The sequence below is a fragment of the Peromyscus leucopus genome, chromosome 8b (assembly GCF_004664715.2).
Source record: "Peromyscus leucopus breed LL Stock chromosome 8b, UCI_PerLeu_2.1, whole genome shotgun sequence".
NCBI classification, from domain to species: domain Eukaryota; kingdom Metazoa; phylum Chordata; class Mammalia; order Rodentia; family Cricetidae; genus Peromyscus; species Peromyscus leucopus.
In genome coordinates this window covers 62901556-62918787 of record NC_051086.1, presented here as the reverse complement: position 1 = coordinate 62918787, position 17232 = coordinate 62901556, and the positions used below count along the sequence as shown (strand labels likewise).

Below are 17232 nucleotides of genomic sequence, written 5' to 3'. Positions count from 1 at the left end.
ATGTAACTACCATTTATAGCTTTAACAAACATGTATAAACTCATTTGGAGAAGAAGCTTTACTAGGAAAGATGTTTACTTAAAAATCACAGTAGCTATTTCCTAATTTTCTTACCAGAACTGAATGTCCACTCAAAGAAATATTTTCTCTTTGTTCCAAATTTATCAGAAGGAAAAGAAATAGCATGTAATAAAAATAGTTTAATCATTGATTTAAAAATATTTTAATTATGTCTGTTGAACATTTATTTACACTTAACCACTATTCCTATATAGTATTAACCATCTTTTCTTAATAAAGAAAGCATGTAAATAGAGCTGATTACAAAATTTAAAAAAAAAAAAAAAGGCTTAAAGACCAAAATCTGAACTCCAGTAAAAATTAGCTGGCAATATACTCACTTAGCTTTCAAATTTTCCCCAGTAGATTCTCCAAAGCAGGAGCTATAAAGTCTACTAAGAAAAAGAAAATGGGTTCCCATCCTTCCCAGCAAAGCATAAAAGTACAAGGGTACCATTATGTCACTGCCAAAGTTACAAGGGTAAGTAAAAGCCCCAAGAGAAAAAAAAAATGAATAAAAACAAAAGCTAACAAAAAGGAAAGCTAAGTTAGGAAGAAGACTCAATGAAAAACCATACTGAGTCTAAAGCTTTTTTATTCTATCTTTGATTAGTCACTGTAAATTTTGCTTATTAAGAACAAAATCTTACTTATAACAAAAACTTTGCTCCATAATAGTCTGTATTAAGTTATCCATTACAAAATAATGCCCAGTGTAACCTTTGCACTGTGTTGTCCTGAGAAGCTTTAATATGGTAATGGTTAAAGCAATGCATAGCACAGCACACAGTGGTGCTAAGTCACCACTCAGGACTTCACTGTCTTCGCCGTTTCTCTCTGTGCCTAACTAGGAAGGCTGGCAAGAAGCCTGCTTACTTAGGTAGTAGGAATGAGAAATTTATTTCTTTATGAAATATTTCCTGCATGCTTACTAAGTGTCAAGTCCTATTTTTACATTACAGTAGCATGCTCTCAAACTGGTATCCAAGTTTGTTGATGATACAAACACATTTTTCATTATGTGGACAGTCACATGAAGAGTTCTATTAAATTTTAGTAGGACAGACCATGTAATCAGGTACATTTCTCACTCGTTTTCAACCAACTATAGCAAAACACTATCATTTCAGAAGCCCATTTTCTTTCTGAAAACCAAGAATGTGACTCAGACTTTTAAATGCATGCTGGGTCCTGTCAGCCTCATTTTACAAACAGGAAAACAATGGAATTAAATTGAAAGAGAAATCTAAGGGTAAAGTTCAAATAGTCAACACATGAAGCTTCATGTTGTAACTAACCACTCTCTAGCCTCACACTTACCTAGCTGAATAAACTATGTGGAGCTTCCTAGAGCTTTTTGAAATGGCAGTGAAGTCATAACACACCCAGAAACACAGTGCTAAGTGTACTTTATCATATATCTATATATGCAAGTTTTCTTTTTATAGACATAGCAGATACATCTTTTAAAATAGCAATGGAGGAAAATTCACACAGCAGCCTCACCCCGCTTTTTAAAATGGTGATTTCACTGATGATGTTAATGTCTCTAAGCAACTGAGGCTGCAAGCCAAAAAAAAAAAAAAGAGGTTGGGATGACACTGCAAAATCAGAGAAATACATAGGTTTTGGTAAATGTGGAAATTCTTTCCCTATTTGCACCCTTATTCTGAACCCCAGGCCCTACGGTATTTTTTTCCTTTTTGAGAAGTTAATATAGATTTATAGGCTCTCCTTTGAACTAACTAAACTATTACTAAAACTGCATATGAAGTCAAAACCAGAAGTTACAGGCCTTTTTCTCTTAGCATGGAAGGAATTGCTGTGGACATCTGAACTCAGGGGTACTACTTGCTGTGACAGTATTAGGAAGTCTGTTAGCTATTAGATGATGATGTATACCTTACAAATAGCTTTCTACATAAAATACACAGTGCAATTGATTTGTCCTGAGAAAACAAGACACCAATGATCTCTTAAAGCAGAAACCAAAATTACAGATCAAGCCATTACAGTGCAAAAAACAATGAACTTGCCCCAAGTGTGAAAGATCCTGTAAGTAATTTAGGATAAAGATAAGCAAAATTTCCTTTCAGTACACTCACTGACTTTTAAGCAGCTTTCTGTGAGACCAAAACAAGAACAAGAACAATACACCTTGCAAGTTAATGGAAGACCAAAACAGGAAAACTACTGCCCTTGCAGGTTAAGGTTCTGTTTGCAGTTAAGATAGTTAAGAATAACTTCCTGTTTGTCCTGTGTTGGTTTGACCTGTCTGCACAGATGTGCTTGATCACATTCGGGTACATGGGCAGGAAATCTGTCAGGATGGATGTTTGCCCCTGACTGGATGTAGACAGAAGGCACACAGGGAAGAAGTACATCAGGATATATGCTTGCCCCTGATTGGAGCTGATAGGAAATACAGTGGTCTTACAGGTGTGCCTTTATAAGTCATGGCAAAATGTGACTTGTGGCCATTTCCTGGGAACCCTGGAATGGACCTGGCCAGAGTCCATCAACCTGACCAGTGTTTAATTAAAGCTTGCTTCAAATCTGGCTCAAATTGTGTGTGTGGTTTTATTCTCAACCAGTAGGATTACCACTTTTATCACAAGGAAAATTAATTTATTTTCCTTAAAGTTCTTTAAATATCTCTGAAGAAAATGTGAGGTTTCTTTCAAGGCCAACCTAATAATAGTTCTTTACAATTTTATTTTGTTTATTTGATCTTATGTGTATGAGTTATATGTGTATGTACCACATACATGCCCGGTGCCTGAGGAGGTCAAAAGAGGGCACTGGATCCCCTGCAATTGTAGTTACAGACAGTTGTGAGCCACCACGTGGGTGCTGGGAACCAAACCTAGGTCCTCGGGAAGAGTAGCCAGTGCTCTTAACTGCTGAGCCATCTCTCCAGCCCCATATTATATTATGTATCCAGATGACAGCCAGCAGCTGACTGGGCACAACGTGAGTATTCCTCTTAATCTGCTTTGGATTGAGAGTGCAATCTCGAACTTTTAGCATACCTGGTATAAGCAATGGCAGACACTTCGAAGCTGAGAGGGGAATTCTGAGGAGGAACTGATGATGGCATGGAAGAACTTCTCTGTCATCTGAAGGAGGTTTCTCTGGTTTTCCTCAAGGCTCTCAGAAGGTTCTAACCTGTAACAAAGGAAAGGTAAAATCAAAATGTGACTGGTGAAACAAAATCACTCCTCACAAGACTTTTTGATCCTGATTGAAACAAAGAATTTGTTTTGAAAAGAAAAAAGGAAGAAAGAAGGAGGAGGAGGAGGAGGAGGAAGAGCAGCAGCAGCAGCAGCTGTAAGGTTTGGTGGCTCACATTAATTTCAGTATTCATAAGGCTGAAACAGGTGACTGCCATGAGTTTGAGGCCAGCCTGAACTACACAGTGAGTTTAGGCCGCACAGGCTACAAACTGAGAACTAACAAACCCCAGATGGAAAATTCCAATACTCAGAAGGTACAGGCAGGAGGACCAAAAATTGAAGGTCAGTCTTAGTTTTGTAGCAAGTTGAGGCAAGCATGGGCTACAGGAGACCTAGTAAAAAACAAACAAAACAACAATAGCCACAACAATTTTGAGACAACCAGAAATTTAACAAAAGTCAGCCTTAGATATTAGAGAACATTTTTGTGGGTATGTAAATACTGGTGCTTTATATATATTTTTAAGTGTGTGTGTGTGTGTGTGTGTGTGTGTGTGTGTGTGTGTGTGTACCTACACTATGTGTAGTTCACAGGACAACTGGTAGAAGTCATGTCTCTCCACTATGTAGGACCTTTGGCTAGAACTATAGTCATTAAGAACAGGAGTAGGCACCTTTACCACAGCCCTATGTTTTTGATTGTGTTCATTTTTGTTGGTTTATTTGGAGATAGGATCTTACAGTGTAGCCCTGGCTGACCTAGAACTCAATATGCAGACCAGGGTAGTTTTAAACTCACAGAGTTCACCGGCCTCTGCCTCCTGAGTACTAGGACTAAAGTCGTGCATTACCACGCTGGCCAATACATATACCTACAAATGGTGACTTTTAAAATCTTCACTAATAATAATAATAATAATAATAATAATAATAAAAAAATGCAACTTTCATCTTTCCCTCTACATCAGGTTTCTGAGATTATCTATATTCATGCAGGAAGATTAGATGTATTCATTTTGAGCATAAAAATATATTGTATTGTATATAGTGACTTATCTGCTCTGCTAATGAATCTTTTAAAATTTCACTTCTGCTAGGTATAGTAACTCATGCCTATAATGCTAGCACTTGGGAAGTGGAGGCAAAAGGATCAGGAGTACAAGGCCAGCTTTAACTGCAGAGGAGTTTCAGGCTAGCCTGGGCTACATGAAGACTGTCCAAAAACTTTTTTTCTGTACACTTTTACAGATACCACTTCAGTGAACATTGTTGTACATACACGACAGTTCCACTAGAGCAATTAACAAACACTGGCATTTCTTGGTAGCTAAACATATGCAAATTTAACTTTTAGTAACATCTCTACCACAGTGCTTAAGAATTCCTATTCCCTCGAATTCTCACAGATTTGGTGTATAAGTTGAATATCATGCAAAATGTTTCGACAAAAAGTGTTTATTTTTTTCTGATTTTGTATTTCTCCAAAAAACGTTACCAGTTAAACAGCCATAAGTCTAAATGTTCCAAAATCTGAAACTTTTTGAGTGCCAATTATATGTTCAAAAAGTTTTAGCTTTTGGAGCCTTTTTGACTTTGGGATGTTCAACTTTAGCAGGTCGGACCCAGTACTGTAGTTTGAAAGGTTATTAGAGGCCCACAGTGGTCAAAATGCAGAGACTGAGTAACTGAATGTGGGCTGCCCAGCCCCAGATGGGCCATCTGTAACACAAACCCTATCCTTAAGGCTCAGGGAACACCAAGAAAGAGAAGGACTGGAAGACTAAAAAACCTGAGGACCTGGTCAACTACTGCATGATAGTGTCTTTTCGACAGGACAGGGATATTGTTCCCATGAACTCTCAGGCTGACTGCATGAACCCTACAGAGACCACATGAGTAGACATCCTATGTGGACAGAGGAAAATATTCACAAGGCCCCACCCCTAGAGGAAGAGCTACAATCAATGGCCGCTGAAGGAGAGAGAACCAGATTTTTCCCCCTGACACTGTTACTTAAAAAAATGAGACCCTAATCCTGAGTGGTCAGCCTTAAACACATACAAACAAGGGTAACATTAATTGGATTCAGTAGCATATGTGTATATAAACACACATAACACATATATCCACACACAGACATAACAAAATAATTCTAGAAGGTATCCTGAATTCAAGAGGAAGTAGTGGAGGGAACACAGAAAGAGCCGGAAGGAGAAGTGGAAATGATGCAAATACAGTGAAATCATCACTTATGAAATCCTCCAATAAGTGAAAGACTAAAGTGAGAGAACTATGCCTCATAAAACTCACTACTAAAAGATCAGCTTGCATTAATCCAGAAGGCACCGTGCAAACTTCTACAAAGGAAGGAAGAACCAACAGTCCTAGCCAGCAACATTTTCACAGGGATTCTGGGGCTCGATTTCAAGTCCTCATGCCTGCACTGGAAGCCCTTAGACTGAGCTATCTCCCCATTCTCCTTTCCTCTAATTCCTTAAAGTGGGAGTTTAGACTATCAATTTTAGATCTTTCTCCCCTTACAGCTGCTTCTAAGTTCCTCTTCACCATCTCCATCATCTTGGGAAGGTGTGTTTTCATTTCATTTCAGTTTGAACTTTCTAGTAGTGCATCTTCAGCTCATGGGGCCATTCTTCTGCTGCACCTACTAATCAGCCCATTACCATCATTCTTCCTCTGTTACATGTTTTTTTTTTTTTTTTAGCATCTTTTGCTTTTGTATTCCTTGTTAGCTTTCCTGCTCCCTGCTTGTATTAGTCACTGATTCTTTCATGTTTTCCATGTCTGTCCGTCCGTCCCCCCCACATCCACTGGAGCTCTCAGCATAATAACTATGATTATTTTTATAAATAGTCAGTGTAAAAATTCCAAAATTCCCATCACATCCAAGTCTGGTTCTGATGCCTGACAAGGAACTGAGGTGAACAGGCTTTCAGTGTAAGGCTTTGATCCGCCTGGGAGTTAGTTACGTTGAATGTTTGCTGGAGCTGTGGATGTCCATTTCCTCTAGTGTTCTTGTTTTCAGGTTTCCCTGGAAACTTCTACACTCGAGTCTATGCTGCGGCTATAATTCAGTGTTGATATACTGGAGCCCAGTGGACATAATGCAGGTAACATGGAGGGAGCAACCGTGACAAAGAGGACACACCTGGTGGGATCCACTTCGAAGCTAACATGCTGCCAATCTGAAGATGTGATCACAATTCGTAACAGAGGATCTAAGAGCTTTTGTAGGTAAGTAGCACCATATACCTAAAGAAACACACAATTAGGCACAGATCCATACAGCCTGCATTAAAAAGGTAATCAACCCAACACATCCTGTAAAGAATTTCTTCTCAACACCCCAGTGCACACAGACACACAAAGTGAGTGATACACACCTTAAAGCAGAATGTCATTATCTTACTGGCCAAGCTGTTGCCTCGGAAAAGAGTCTGCATGGAGTCTGCCAATTCTACTTCCTTAGAAAACATGTTCCAGAGCAGCTGGTAGAGTAAGTGCCGAGAATCAAACAGAGTAACCAGAACACGAGCCAGTTCATCCTGGTAACAACAAGAAGAAACAAAAAAACAAAAAATGTGTTTGTGTGAACAATTTTACTTTTTTCTTAGGTGGATTTAAAATTTTGAAAAAGGTTAGAAAAGAGGCAATTTTAAAGTTCACAATCACCCGTTAAATCAAGGTAAATGATAACTAATTATTCCTAAGATTTAAATTTGTCTGATAGGTGACTTTTTAAATGTGTTTATAACAGTTGTTAACACCAAGGATTAACTGGAGGAAAGATTAGAGATTCAGGCTTTACCAAAAGACAGAAGAAAGACTTTAGGATTTGGCTCAAATTACATCATGAAAATAAGAGTTTGAGAGGCGGGTAGGCCCGCGGAGGCAGTCCGCAGAGGTAGACGGGCCCAGTGGCAGCAGCCGATAGGGGCATTCAGGCCCAGCAGCAGCCGGCAGAGACATACAGGCCCGGCGGCGGCCCACAGAGGTAGACAGGCATGGCAGCAGAGACAAGCAGACTCAGGTAGGCTCGCGGAGGCAGCCCGCAGAGGTAGACAGGCCCGGCAGCGGTGACCGGTGACCGATAGGGACATACAGGCCCAGCAGCAGCCGGCAGAGACATACAGGCCCGGCGGCGGACCGCAGAGGTAGACAGGCCCAGGGACAGAGACAAGCAGACGCAGCTTGGAACAGGGAAGCCCCTAACCCCAACACCTGGGGAAGAAGCTGTCTCCGTGGGTCGGAACCAGAACGAATCTGAACACTCCGTCTGAGGACAACCCAGGGCCAAGCTGCTGATCCTGTGAAACCCAACAACTTGGGAGTTGTTGGTGAGTCTACCCTGCTCAGCTGAAACCCATCTGGGAGAGGATTCAGATGCCTACAGTTTAAAGTCTGAAGAAACAAGATTAGCTGAGGAGTTGACAAATGAACAAAACGTGACCTGGGAACACAGAAGAAGGCGCTACCCAGCCACCAAACCAGATCACCAGAATCATAAGTATATAATTCACCGATTGAAATCAGCTGCCCCTGAAGAAATAGCCCAATAGCACCAATTTAACCAAGAACCTCTACCAAACCAAGACTAAAAATTAGAACAAGAGAGGCACTCTCAGACACAGACACCACCTGCACTGCACAGAGGAAGAGATGAGTAGACGCCAGTGCAAAAATACAGGCAACAACATAAAGACCTATATGGCAACATCAGAACCTAGTGATTCTACACCTGCAAGACCTAAACATACCATGACAGAAGAAACAGAAGAAATCAACCCTAAAAATGACTTTAAGAAGATGATAGAGGTCCTTAAAAAAGAAATAAAACATTCCCTCAAAGAGGAAATAAAAACTTTCGTTAAAGAGGAAATGAAAAACTACCTTAAAGAGGAAATAAAAACTTTCCTTAAAGAGGAAATGAAAAACTCCCTTAAAGAGGAAATAAAAACTTCCCTTAAAGAGGAAAAGAAAAACTCCATTAAAGAGGAAATAAAAAACTCCCTTAAAGAAATGAAAGAAAAACTGAACAAAAAATGGGAAGAAATCAAATCAAGCCAAGAAAAAGCAATTAAACAGATGAAAGAAACATTCCAAGATCTGAAAAATGAATTTGAGACAATAAAGAAAACACATGCTGAGGGAATGCTGGAAATAGAAATGCTGACTAAACAAACAGGAACTACAGAAACAAGCATAACCAACCGATTGCAAGAGATGGAACAGAGAATCTCTGACACTGAAGACACGATAGAGAAAATAGATTCGTCAGTCAAAGAAAACACTAAAGACAAAAAAGTCGTAACACAAAACGTCCAGAAAATTTGGGACACCATGAAAAGACCAAACCTAAGAATAATAGGGATAGAAGAAGGAGAAGAATACCAACTCAAAGGCACAGAAAATATATACAACAAAATCATAGAAGAAAACTTTCCTAACCTAAAGAAAGAAATACCTATGAAGATACAAGAAGCTTACAGAACACCGAATAGGCTGGATCAAAAAAAAAGTCCCCTCGCCACATAATAATCAAAACACTAAACACACAGAACAAAGAAAAAATATTAAGAGCCGCAAAGGAAAAAGACCAAGTAACATATAAAGGGAAACCCATCAGAATAACACCAGACTACTCAATAGAGACTATGAAAGCTAGAAGATCATGGACAAACCTCATGCAGACACTAAGAGACCACAGATACCAACCCAGACTATTATACCCAGCAAAACTCTCAATCACCATAGGCGGAGTAAACAAAATATTCCAGGATAAAACCAGATTTAATCAATACCTGTCCACAAACCCAGCCCTACAGAAAGCACTAGAAGGGAAAATTCAACCCAAAGAAGCTAAACACATCCATGAAAAATCAAGCAATAGATAATTCCACACCAACATACACCACAGAAGGACAACACAACACAACCACAAAAAATAACAGGAATTAACAATCACTGGTCATTAATATCCATCAATATCAATGGTCTCAACTCACCTATAAAAAGACACAGGCTAACAGAATGGATAAGAAAACAGGACCCGAGCCGGGCGGTGGTGGCGCACGCCTTTAATCCCAGCACTCGGGAGGCAGAGCCAGGCGGATCTCTGTGAGTTCGAGGCCAGCCTGGGCTACCAAGTGAGTCCCAGGAAAGGCGCAAAGCTACACAGAGAAACCCTGTCTCGAAAAACCAAAAAAAAAAAAAAAAAAAAAAAAAAAGAAAACAGGACCCATCCATTTGCTGCATACAAGAAACACAACCTTAACTCCAAAGACAGATACTACCTCCGACTAAAGGGCTGGGAAAAGGCTTTCCAAGCAAATGGACCTAAGAAACAAGCTGGTGTAGCTATCCTAATATCTAATAAAATAGACTTCAAACTAAAATCAATCAAAAGAGACCAGGATGGACATTACATATTTATCACGGGAAAAATCCACCAAGATGAAGTCTCGATTCTAAACATTTATGCTCCAAATACAAAAGCACCCACATTCATAAAAGAAACACTACTAAAGTTTAAAACGCACATCAAACCCCACACATTAGTAGTGGGAGATTTTAACACACCACTCTCACCAAAAGATAGATCTACCAGACTGAAACTTAACCAAGAAATAAAGGACCTAACAGATGTTATGACTCAAATGGACCTAATAGATATCTACAGAATATTCCATCCTAACACAAAAGAATATACCTTCTTCTCAGCACCCCATGGAACCTTCTCAAAAATTGACCACATGCTTGGACACAAAACAAATCTCAACAGATAGAAAAAAATTGGAATAACCTCCTGTATCTTATCAGACTACCATGCCTTAAAGTTAGACTTCAATAACAACAAAAAATTATAGAAAACCCACAAACTCATGGAAACTGAATAATGCCCACCTGAAACATCAATGGGTCAAGGAAGAAATAAAGAAAGAAATTAAAGAGTTCCTAGAATTCAATGAAAATGAAAGTACAACATACCCAAACTTGTGGGACACTATGAAAGCAGTGCTAAGAGGAAAATTCAAAGCTCTAAATGCACACATAAAGAAGATGGAGCAATCCCATACCAATGAATTAACAGCACAACTGAAAGCTCTAGAACAAAAAGAAACAAACTCACCCAGGAGAAATAGATGCCAGGAAATAATTAAATTGAGGACTGAAATCAACAAAATAGAAAACAAGAGAACAATACAAAAAATCAATGAAACAAAGAGTTGGTTCTTTGAAAAAATCAACAAGATAGACAAACCCCTAGCCAAATTAACCAAAAGGCAAAGAGAGAGCACCCAAATTCACAAAATCAGAAATGAAAGGGGAGACATAACAACAGACAACGAGGAAATCCAGAGAAGCATCAGATCATATTTCAAAAACCTGTACTCCACAAAAATGGAAAACCAGGAAGAAATGGACAATTTTGGGGATAAATATCACATACCAAAATTAAATCAAGACCAGATAAACCATTTAAATAGACCAATAACCCCTAAAGAAATAGAAACAGTCATCAAAAGTCTCCCAACCAAAAAAAGCCCAGGACCAGATGGTTTCAGTGCAGAATTCTACCAGACTTTCAAAGAACTAATACCAATCCTCTTCAAAGTGTTCCACACAATAGAAACAGAAGGAACACTACCAAACTCTTTTTATGAGGCTACAATGACCCTGATACCCAAACTACACAAAGATGCAACAAAGAAAGAGAACTACAGACCAATCTCCCTCATGAATATTGATGCAAAAATACTCAACAAAATATTGGCAAACCGAATCCAAGAATACATCAAAACAATCATCCATCACGACCAAGTAGGATTCATTCCAGGGATGCAAGGATGGTTCAACATACGGAAATCAGTCAATGTAATACAGCATATAAACTGAAAGAAAAAAACCACATGATCATCTCCTTAGATGCTGAAAAAGCCTTTGACAAAATCCAACACCCCTTCATGATAAAGGTCTTAGAAAGATCAGGAATACAAGGAACATTTCTAAACATAATAAAAGCAATTTATAGCAAGCCAACAGCAAACATCAAATTAAATGGAGAGAAACTCAAAGCGATACCACTAAATTCAGGAACAAGACAAGGCTGTCCACTCTCCCCATATTTATTCAATATAGTACTAGAAGTTCTAGCTAGAGCAATAAGACAACAAAAGGAGATCAAAGGGATACAAATTGGCAAGGAAGAAGTCAAACTTTCACTATTTGCAGATGATATGATAGTATACATAAGTGACCCCAAAAACTCTACCAGGGAACTCCTACAGATGATAAACTCCTTCAGTAAAGTGGCAGGATACAAGATCAACTCAAAAAATCAGTAGCCCTCCTATACACAAATGATAAAAGGGCTGAGAAAGAAGTCAGAGAAACAAGTGAAAGACCTTTTTGATAAGAACTTTAAATCTCTAAAGAAAGAAACTGAAGAAGATATCAGAAAATGGAAGGATCTCCCATCCTCATGGATAGGTAGGATTAACATAGTAAAAATGGCAATCTCACCAAAAGCAATCTACAGATTCAATGCAATCCCCATCAAAATCCCAACACAATTCTTCACAGACTTGGAAAGAAAAATACTCAACTTTATATGGAAAAACAAAAGACCCAGGATAGCTAAAAGAATCCTATACGATAAAGCAACCCTTGGAGGCATCACCATCCCTGACCTCAAACTCTACTATAGAGCTATAGTAATAAAAACAGCTTGGTACTGGTATAAAAACACCAATGGAATCGAATTGAAGACCCTGACATTAATCCATGCACATATGAACACCTGGTTTTTGACAAAGGAGCCAAAACTATACAATGGAACAAAGAAAGTATCTTCAACAAATGGTGCTGGCATAACTGGATGTCAATGTGTAAAAGATTACAAATAGATCCATATCTGTCACCATGCACAAAACTCAAGTCCAAGTGGATCAAAGACCTAAACATAAATCCAGTTACACTAAACTTAATAGAAAAGAAAATAGGAAGCACTCTTGAACGCATTGGCACCGGAGACCATTTCCTAAATAAAACACCAACAGTTCAGACCCTGAGCACAACAATTAATAAATGGGACCTCTCGAAACTGAGAAGCTTTTGCAGGGCAAAAGACACAGTCAATAAGACAAAAAGACAGCCAACAGAATGGGAAAAGATCTTCACCAACCCCACATCTGACAGAGGATTGATCTCCACAATATATAAAGAACTCAAGAAACTAGACATCAAAGTACTGAACAGTCCAATTAAAAAATGGGCTAAAGAGCTAAACAGAGAATTCACAAAACAAGAACTACAAATGGCTGAAAGACATTTAAAGAAATGCTCAACATCCTTAATCATCAGAGAAATGCAAATCAAAACGACTCTGAGATACCACCTTACACCTGTTAGAATGGCTACGATCAAAAACACCGATGACAACCAATGTTGGAGAGGATGTGGAGCAAAGGGAACACTCCTCCACTGTTGGTGGGAATGTAAACTTGTACAACCACTGTGGAAATCAGTATGGCGGTTTCTCAGAAAATTAGGAATCGAACTACCTCAAGACCCAGCCATCCCACTCTTGGGCATATACCCAAGGAATGCTGATTCATACCATAAAGATACATGCTCAGCTATGTTCATAGCAGCACTATTTGTAATAGCCAGAACCTGGAAACAACCTAGATACCCATCAACGGAAGAATGGATGAAAAAAATGTGGTACATATACACAATGGAGTACTACTCAGCAGAGAAAAACAATGAAAGCATGAAATTTGCAGGCAAATGGATGGAACTAGAAAAAATCATCCTGAGTGAGGTAACCCAAACCCAGAAAGACAGTTATGGTATGTACTCACTCATAGGTGGATTCTAGATATAAAATAAAGAACAATCAGACCACAAAAAAAAAAAAAAAAAAAAGAAAAGAAAAAAGAAAAGAAGAGTTCACTTTGGTGCCAGGCAGTGGTGGCGCATGCCTTTAATCCCAGCACTCAGGAGGCAGAGCCAGGCAGATCTCTGTGAGTTTGAGGACAGCCTGGTCTACAGGGTTAGGGTATGAGTTCCACAGAATGTTTTCTTAGAACTGATTAAATACATTACAGCCAAGGCAGAGAAGCAACAAAAATGCACTAAACACTAAAGGACTGTTTAAAAATCAGAAAGGTGGGGTGCAGCCTCAGCTAGATATTCAATCCCCAAATTCTGTCAAATTTACACACATCCAAAGAGTTAGGATTGAAGTTAACCTTTCTATTATTTGTGCGATAACCCTTTTGTTCCTTACAGGAGAGAGAGAGAGAATGTGTGTGTTTGTTTGTACTGGGTGGTTTTGTGTGTCAATCTGACACAAGCTATAGAATTATCAGAGGAAGGAGTCTCAGCTGAGGAAAGGCCTCCTTGAGATCCGGCTGTAAGACATTTTCTCAGTTAGTGATCAATGGGAGAGAACCAAGCCCATGCAAGGTGGGGTCATCCCTGGGCTGCTGGTCCTGGGTTCTAAAAAAGCAGGCTGAGCAAGCCATGGGAAGCAAGGCAGTAAGCAGCTCCCCTCCATGGCCTCTGCATCAGCTCCTGCCTCCAGGTTCCTGCCCTGTTTGAGTTCCTGCCCTGACTTCCTTCAGCGATGAACAGCAATGCTGAAGTGTAAGCCTAATAAACCCTTTCCGCCCCAACTTGCCTTTTGGTCATGGTGTTTGGTTGCAGCATTAGGAATCCTAGCTAAGACAATGTTTCATACAATTGATAAAATTGTAATGCACTGTTAAACCCAACATTAAGAAGAGACAGAGTAGTGATATCTATGATAAAAAGAACCCTCAACCTTCACACACCAGAGCCCTCTCCTCAGCCTGACCTGGTCCCAGGATTAAAAGAACAAGACACTGTAGTAAGGGAAAGGTTGAATAATCCTCACCACAAATACCCCAGGAGCCAGAGAATTATAAAGACTCAGTGTCTGCTTTATTTCTTATAGTTATACAATCCTTCTTTGACATAATATACAAACCATACCCTCCATTATGAAATTAAGTAAAAGGACAAGACTTTAGGGACTAATCAGAAGTCGTTGGGCTTGGGATACAGCTTGATGGTGGAGGGCTTATCTAGCACCACCAGGTACTGCTTCAATTCCAACATAACAGAAAGGAGAGACAGCCGCAGCTGCTGCTTTCAGGGCCATGTGAAATGGTGTTCTACTCTCCTTTCTTCTCCTAAGTCCTGGAAATTCTAGAAAACTAAATTTTAACACATGTATTTTTACATAATCAAATTACTTTTTAATACTTTAATTTTTTGTTCACTTTTAGATAAAGTTCTGACAAATGTGATAGAACATACTTGTAATCCCAGTACCCTGGAAGTGGAGGCAGGAAGATTAAAAACTTGAGCCCAGGCCAAGTTACATAAGAGTCCCAAGCAAAGCAAAAGAAAACAACAACGACAACAACAAAACCATTGTTAGTAGGGACCCATGCTTCCTCAGAAGCTCTAACTGATACGGATGATACTGAGTTGTTTGCTTATTTGTTTTGTTTTTAAAAAGAGGTCCAAGCTGTATCGATATCTTGTCTTAAAAAAAGAAACAGAAAGAAAGGGAGTGGGAATGGGGAGCCAAGAGTGTAGATCATCTCGGGAGTCAAACAACCCTTTCACAGAGGTCAAATATCAGATACTTACATTTAGGGTTTTTTTGTTTGTTTTGTTTTTCGAAACAGGGTTTCTCTGCATAGCTTTGCGCCTTTCCTGGAGCTCACTTGGTAGCCCAGGCTGGCCTTGAACTCACAGAGATTCGCCTGGCTCTGCCTCCCGAGTGCTGGGATTAAAGGCATGTGCCACCACCGCCCGGCTAGATACTTACATTTAGATTCATAACAGTAGCAAAATTACAGTTATGAAGTAGCAACAAAAATAATTTTATGGTTGGGGTACCCACAACACAAGGAACTGTATTAAGCAACATTAGGAAGGTAGAGACCCACTGGTGTATATGACCAAGAGACATTTTTTTATATGTATGAAATTGTCAAAGAACAAAAGTAATTTAAAGGGATGGAGAGATGAATCAGCAGTTGAGAGCATTGGCTGCTGCTCCAGAGGACCCGGGTTCAATTCCCAGCACCGACATGCAGCTTATAACCACTTTAATTGCAGTTTCAGGGAATCCAACAGCCTCTTCTGGTCTCTTTGGGCACTGCATACACACACAGTGCACAAACACACATGTAGTCAAAACACCTATACATACAATATAAAAATAAATAAAATCTCAAAAAAACATTTAAGTAATTGAGGTCAAGGATGGTAGTATATGCCTTTAACCCCTGCAATGGGAAAGCAGAGTATCTTTGTGTGAATGAGGCTATATCCTGGTTCTACACAGTGAATTCCAGGCCAGCCACAGCTACACAAAGAAATCCTATCTCCAAAAAAGTAAATAAATAAAAAGTATATTAAGCCATTTAATATAAAGCTCAAATATTTACTGCAAGAAAACAAAATGAATCTACGCTTCTTTGGCTCAAATCAACTTTTGTTTTCTTGTGTTAAGGATCAAGAATAGGGTCTCAGACATGCTAGACAAGAAGTCTACCACTAGGCAACATCACCAGACCTTGATTCTTTATTAAGAAAACTACTGGGGCTGGAGAGATGGCTCAGAGGTTAAGAGCACTAGCTGCTCTTCCAGAGGTCCAGAGTTCAATTTCCAGTAACCACATGGAGGCTCACAACCATCTGTAATGAGATCTGGTGCCCTCTTCTGGCATGCAGGCATATATGCAGACAGAACACTGTATATGTAATAAATAAGTTTTTTTAAAAAAACTTATTTTTTAATTACTAAAAAAAATTCAGAATATTTATGATACATAGGAAGATGTGTGACATAATTTTAGGCTTGAAAAAGATAATTTAGGAGTGTTGCTAATCAATGGATATAAATTGTAATTCTAAGTAAGCCAGATGTGAAGCTGCATGCCTGAGATGGATGTTTACATAGTGAATTTCAGGCCAGCCAGAGCCACAAGGTGAGGCCTCTTTCATCTTTAAAAAAAAAAAATCTGAGGCTAGAGCCCATGTTACGATAGAGCTCATGTCTTACTAAAATCCAACTGAATCAAATCAAAACAACCAGAGAAGCACCTCAGAAAGCAGCGGCAGCGGCAGTGGCGGCGGTGGCAAGGATGCCTTAGGGCAGAAATGGTTAGCACATCTGAGGAACAGAAGTGCTGAGAGTGCAGAGGGACAACCTTAGATGGAGGCCGAGGTAAGGCCGGCCCAGATTAGGTACAGGACTAGAAGCCAGAGAAGAGAATTTGAGTTTTATTTCCGGGTATAAGAAACATGATCATTAAGCCTCTGTTTTCAATGTTAGGTGTTTTTAAATGTGTATTTTCAATTTATGTGTACATGGGCACATGTGTGCGAGAGTGTCCATGGAGGCCAGAAAAGGATATCAGATCTCTTGGAGCTAGTAAGCATGTGTTTATTAGCTGTCCGATGGAGTGCTGGGATCTGAACTCCAGTCCCTTTACAGAGCAGCAAGCACTCTTAACCACCAAAACATCTCTCCAGGCCTTCCTATGGGTAGGTTTTCTTGGGTTGTGTTGTTAATTTTATGTGAGTGGTTGTTTTGCCTAATGAGGCCAGAAGAGGGCACCCAATCTCCTGGGACTGGAGTTGCAAGTTGTGAGCTGGGAATCTAGCCCAGGTCTTTTAGAAACACAGCCAATGTTCTTAACTGCTGAGCCATCTTTCCAGTTTCTCACCCTCCCATCACAGCTTTTAAGCAAAAACTAAGAATACCTTAGTAATTACAAGTTACTCTTATTAAAGTCTTTTTTTTTGTAAAATAAACCATATGGCTTTAAATAAAGAGAGGGCCTCCAGCTGGCCTGAAACCTGCCATGTGGACCACAGATCTTCCTGCCTTTGCCTCCCCAATGCTGAGAGTAAAGGATAGGCAACA

General features: G+C 39.4%; 1 protein-coding gene across 12 annotated transcripts in view; it reads right to left on the bottom strand.

Moving 5' to 3' along the window:
* The window catches only part of Nf1 (neurofibromin 1), a 256805-nt gene that overhangs the window by 120129 nt on the left and 119444 nt on the right, over window positions 1–17232 (bottom strand). For all 12 annotated transcript variants that reach the window (XM_028866918.2, XM_028866927.2, XM_028866928.2 and 9 more), the window contains 3 exons: window positions 6638–6799; window positions 6403–6506; window positions 3093–3228 (listed from right to left, as the gene is read on the bottom strand). In XM_028866918.2, coding sequence (XP_028722751.1) covers window positions 3093–3228; window positions 6403–6506; window positions 6638–6799 — 402 coding nt within the window. The remainder of the gene's footprint in view (window positions 1–3092; window positions 3229–6402; window positions 6507–6637; window positions 6800–17232) is intronic.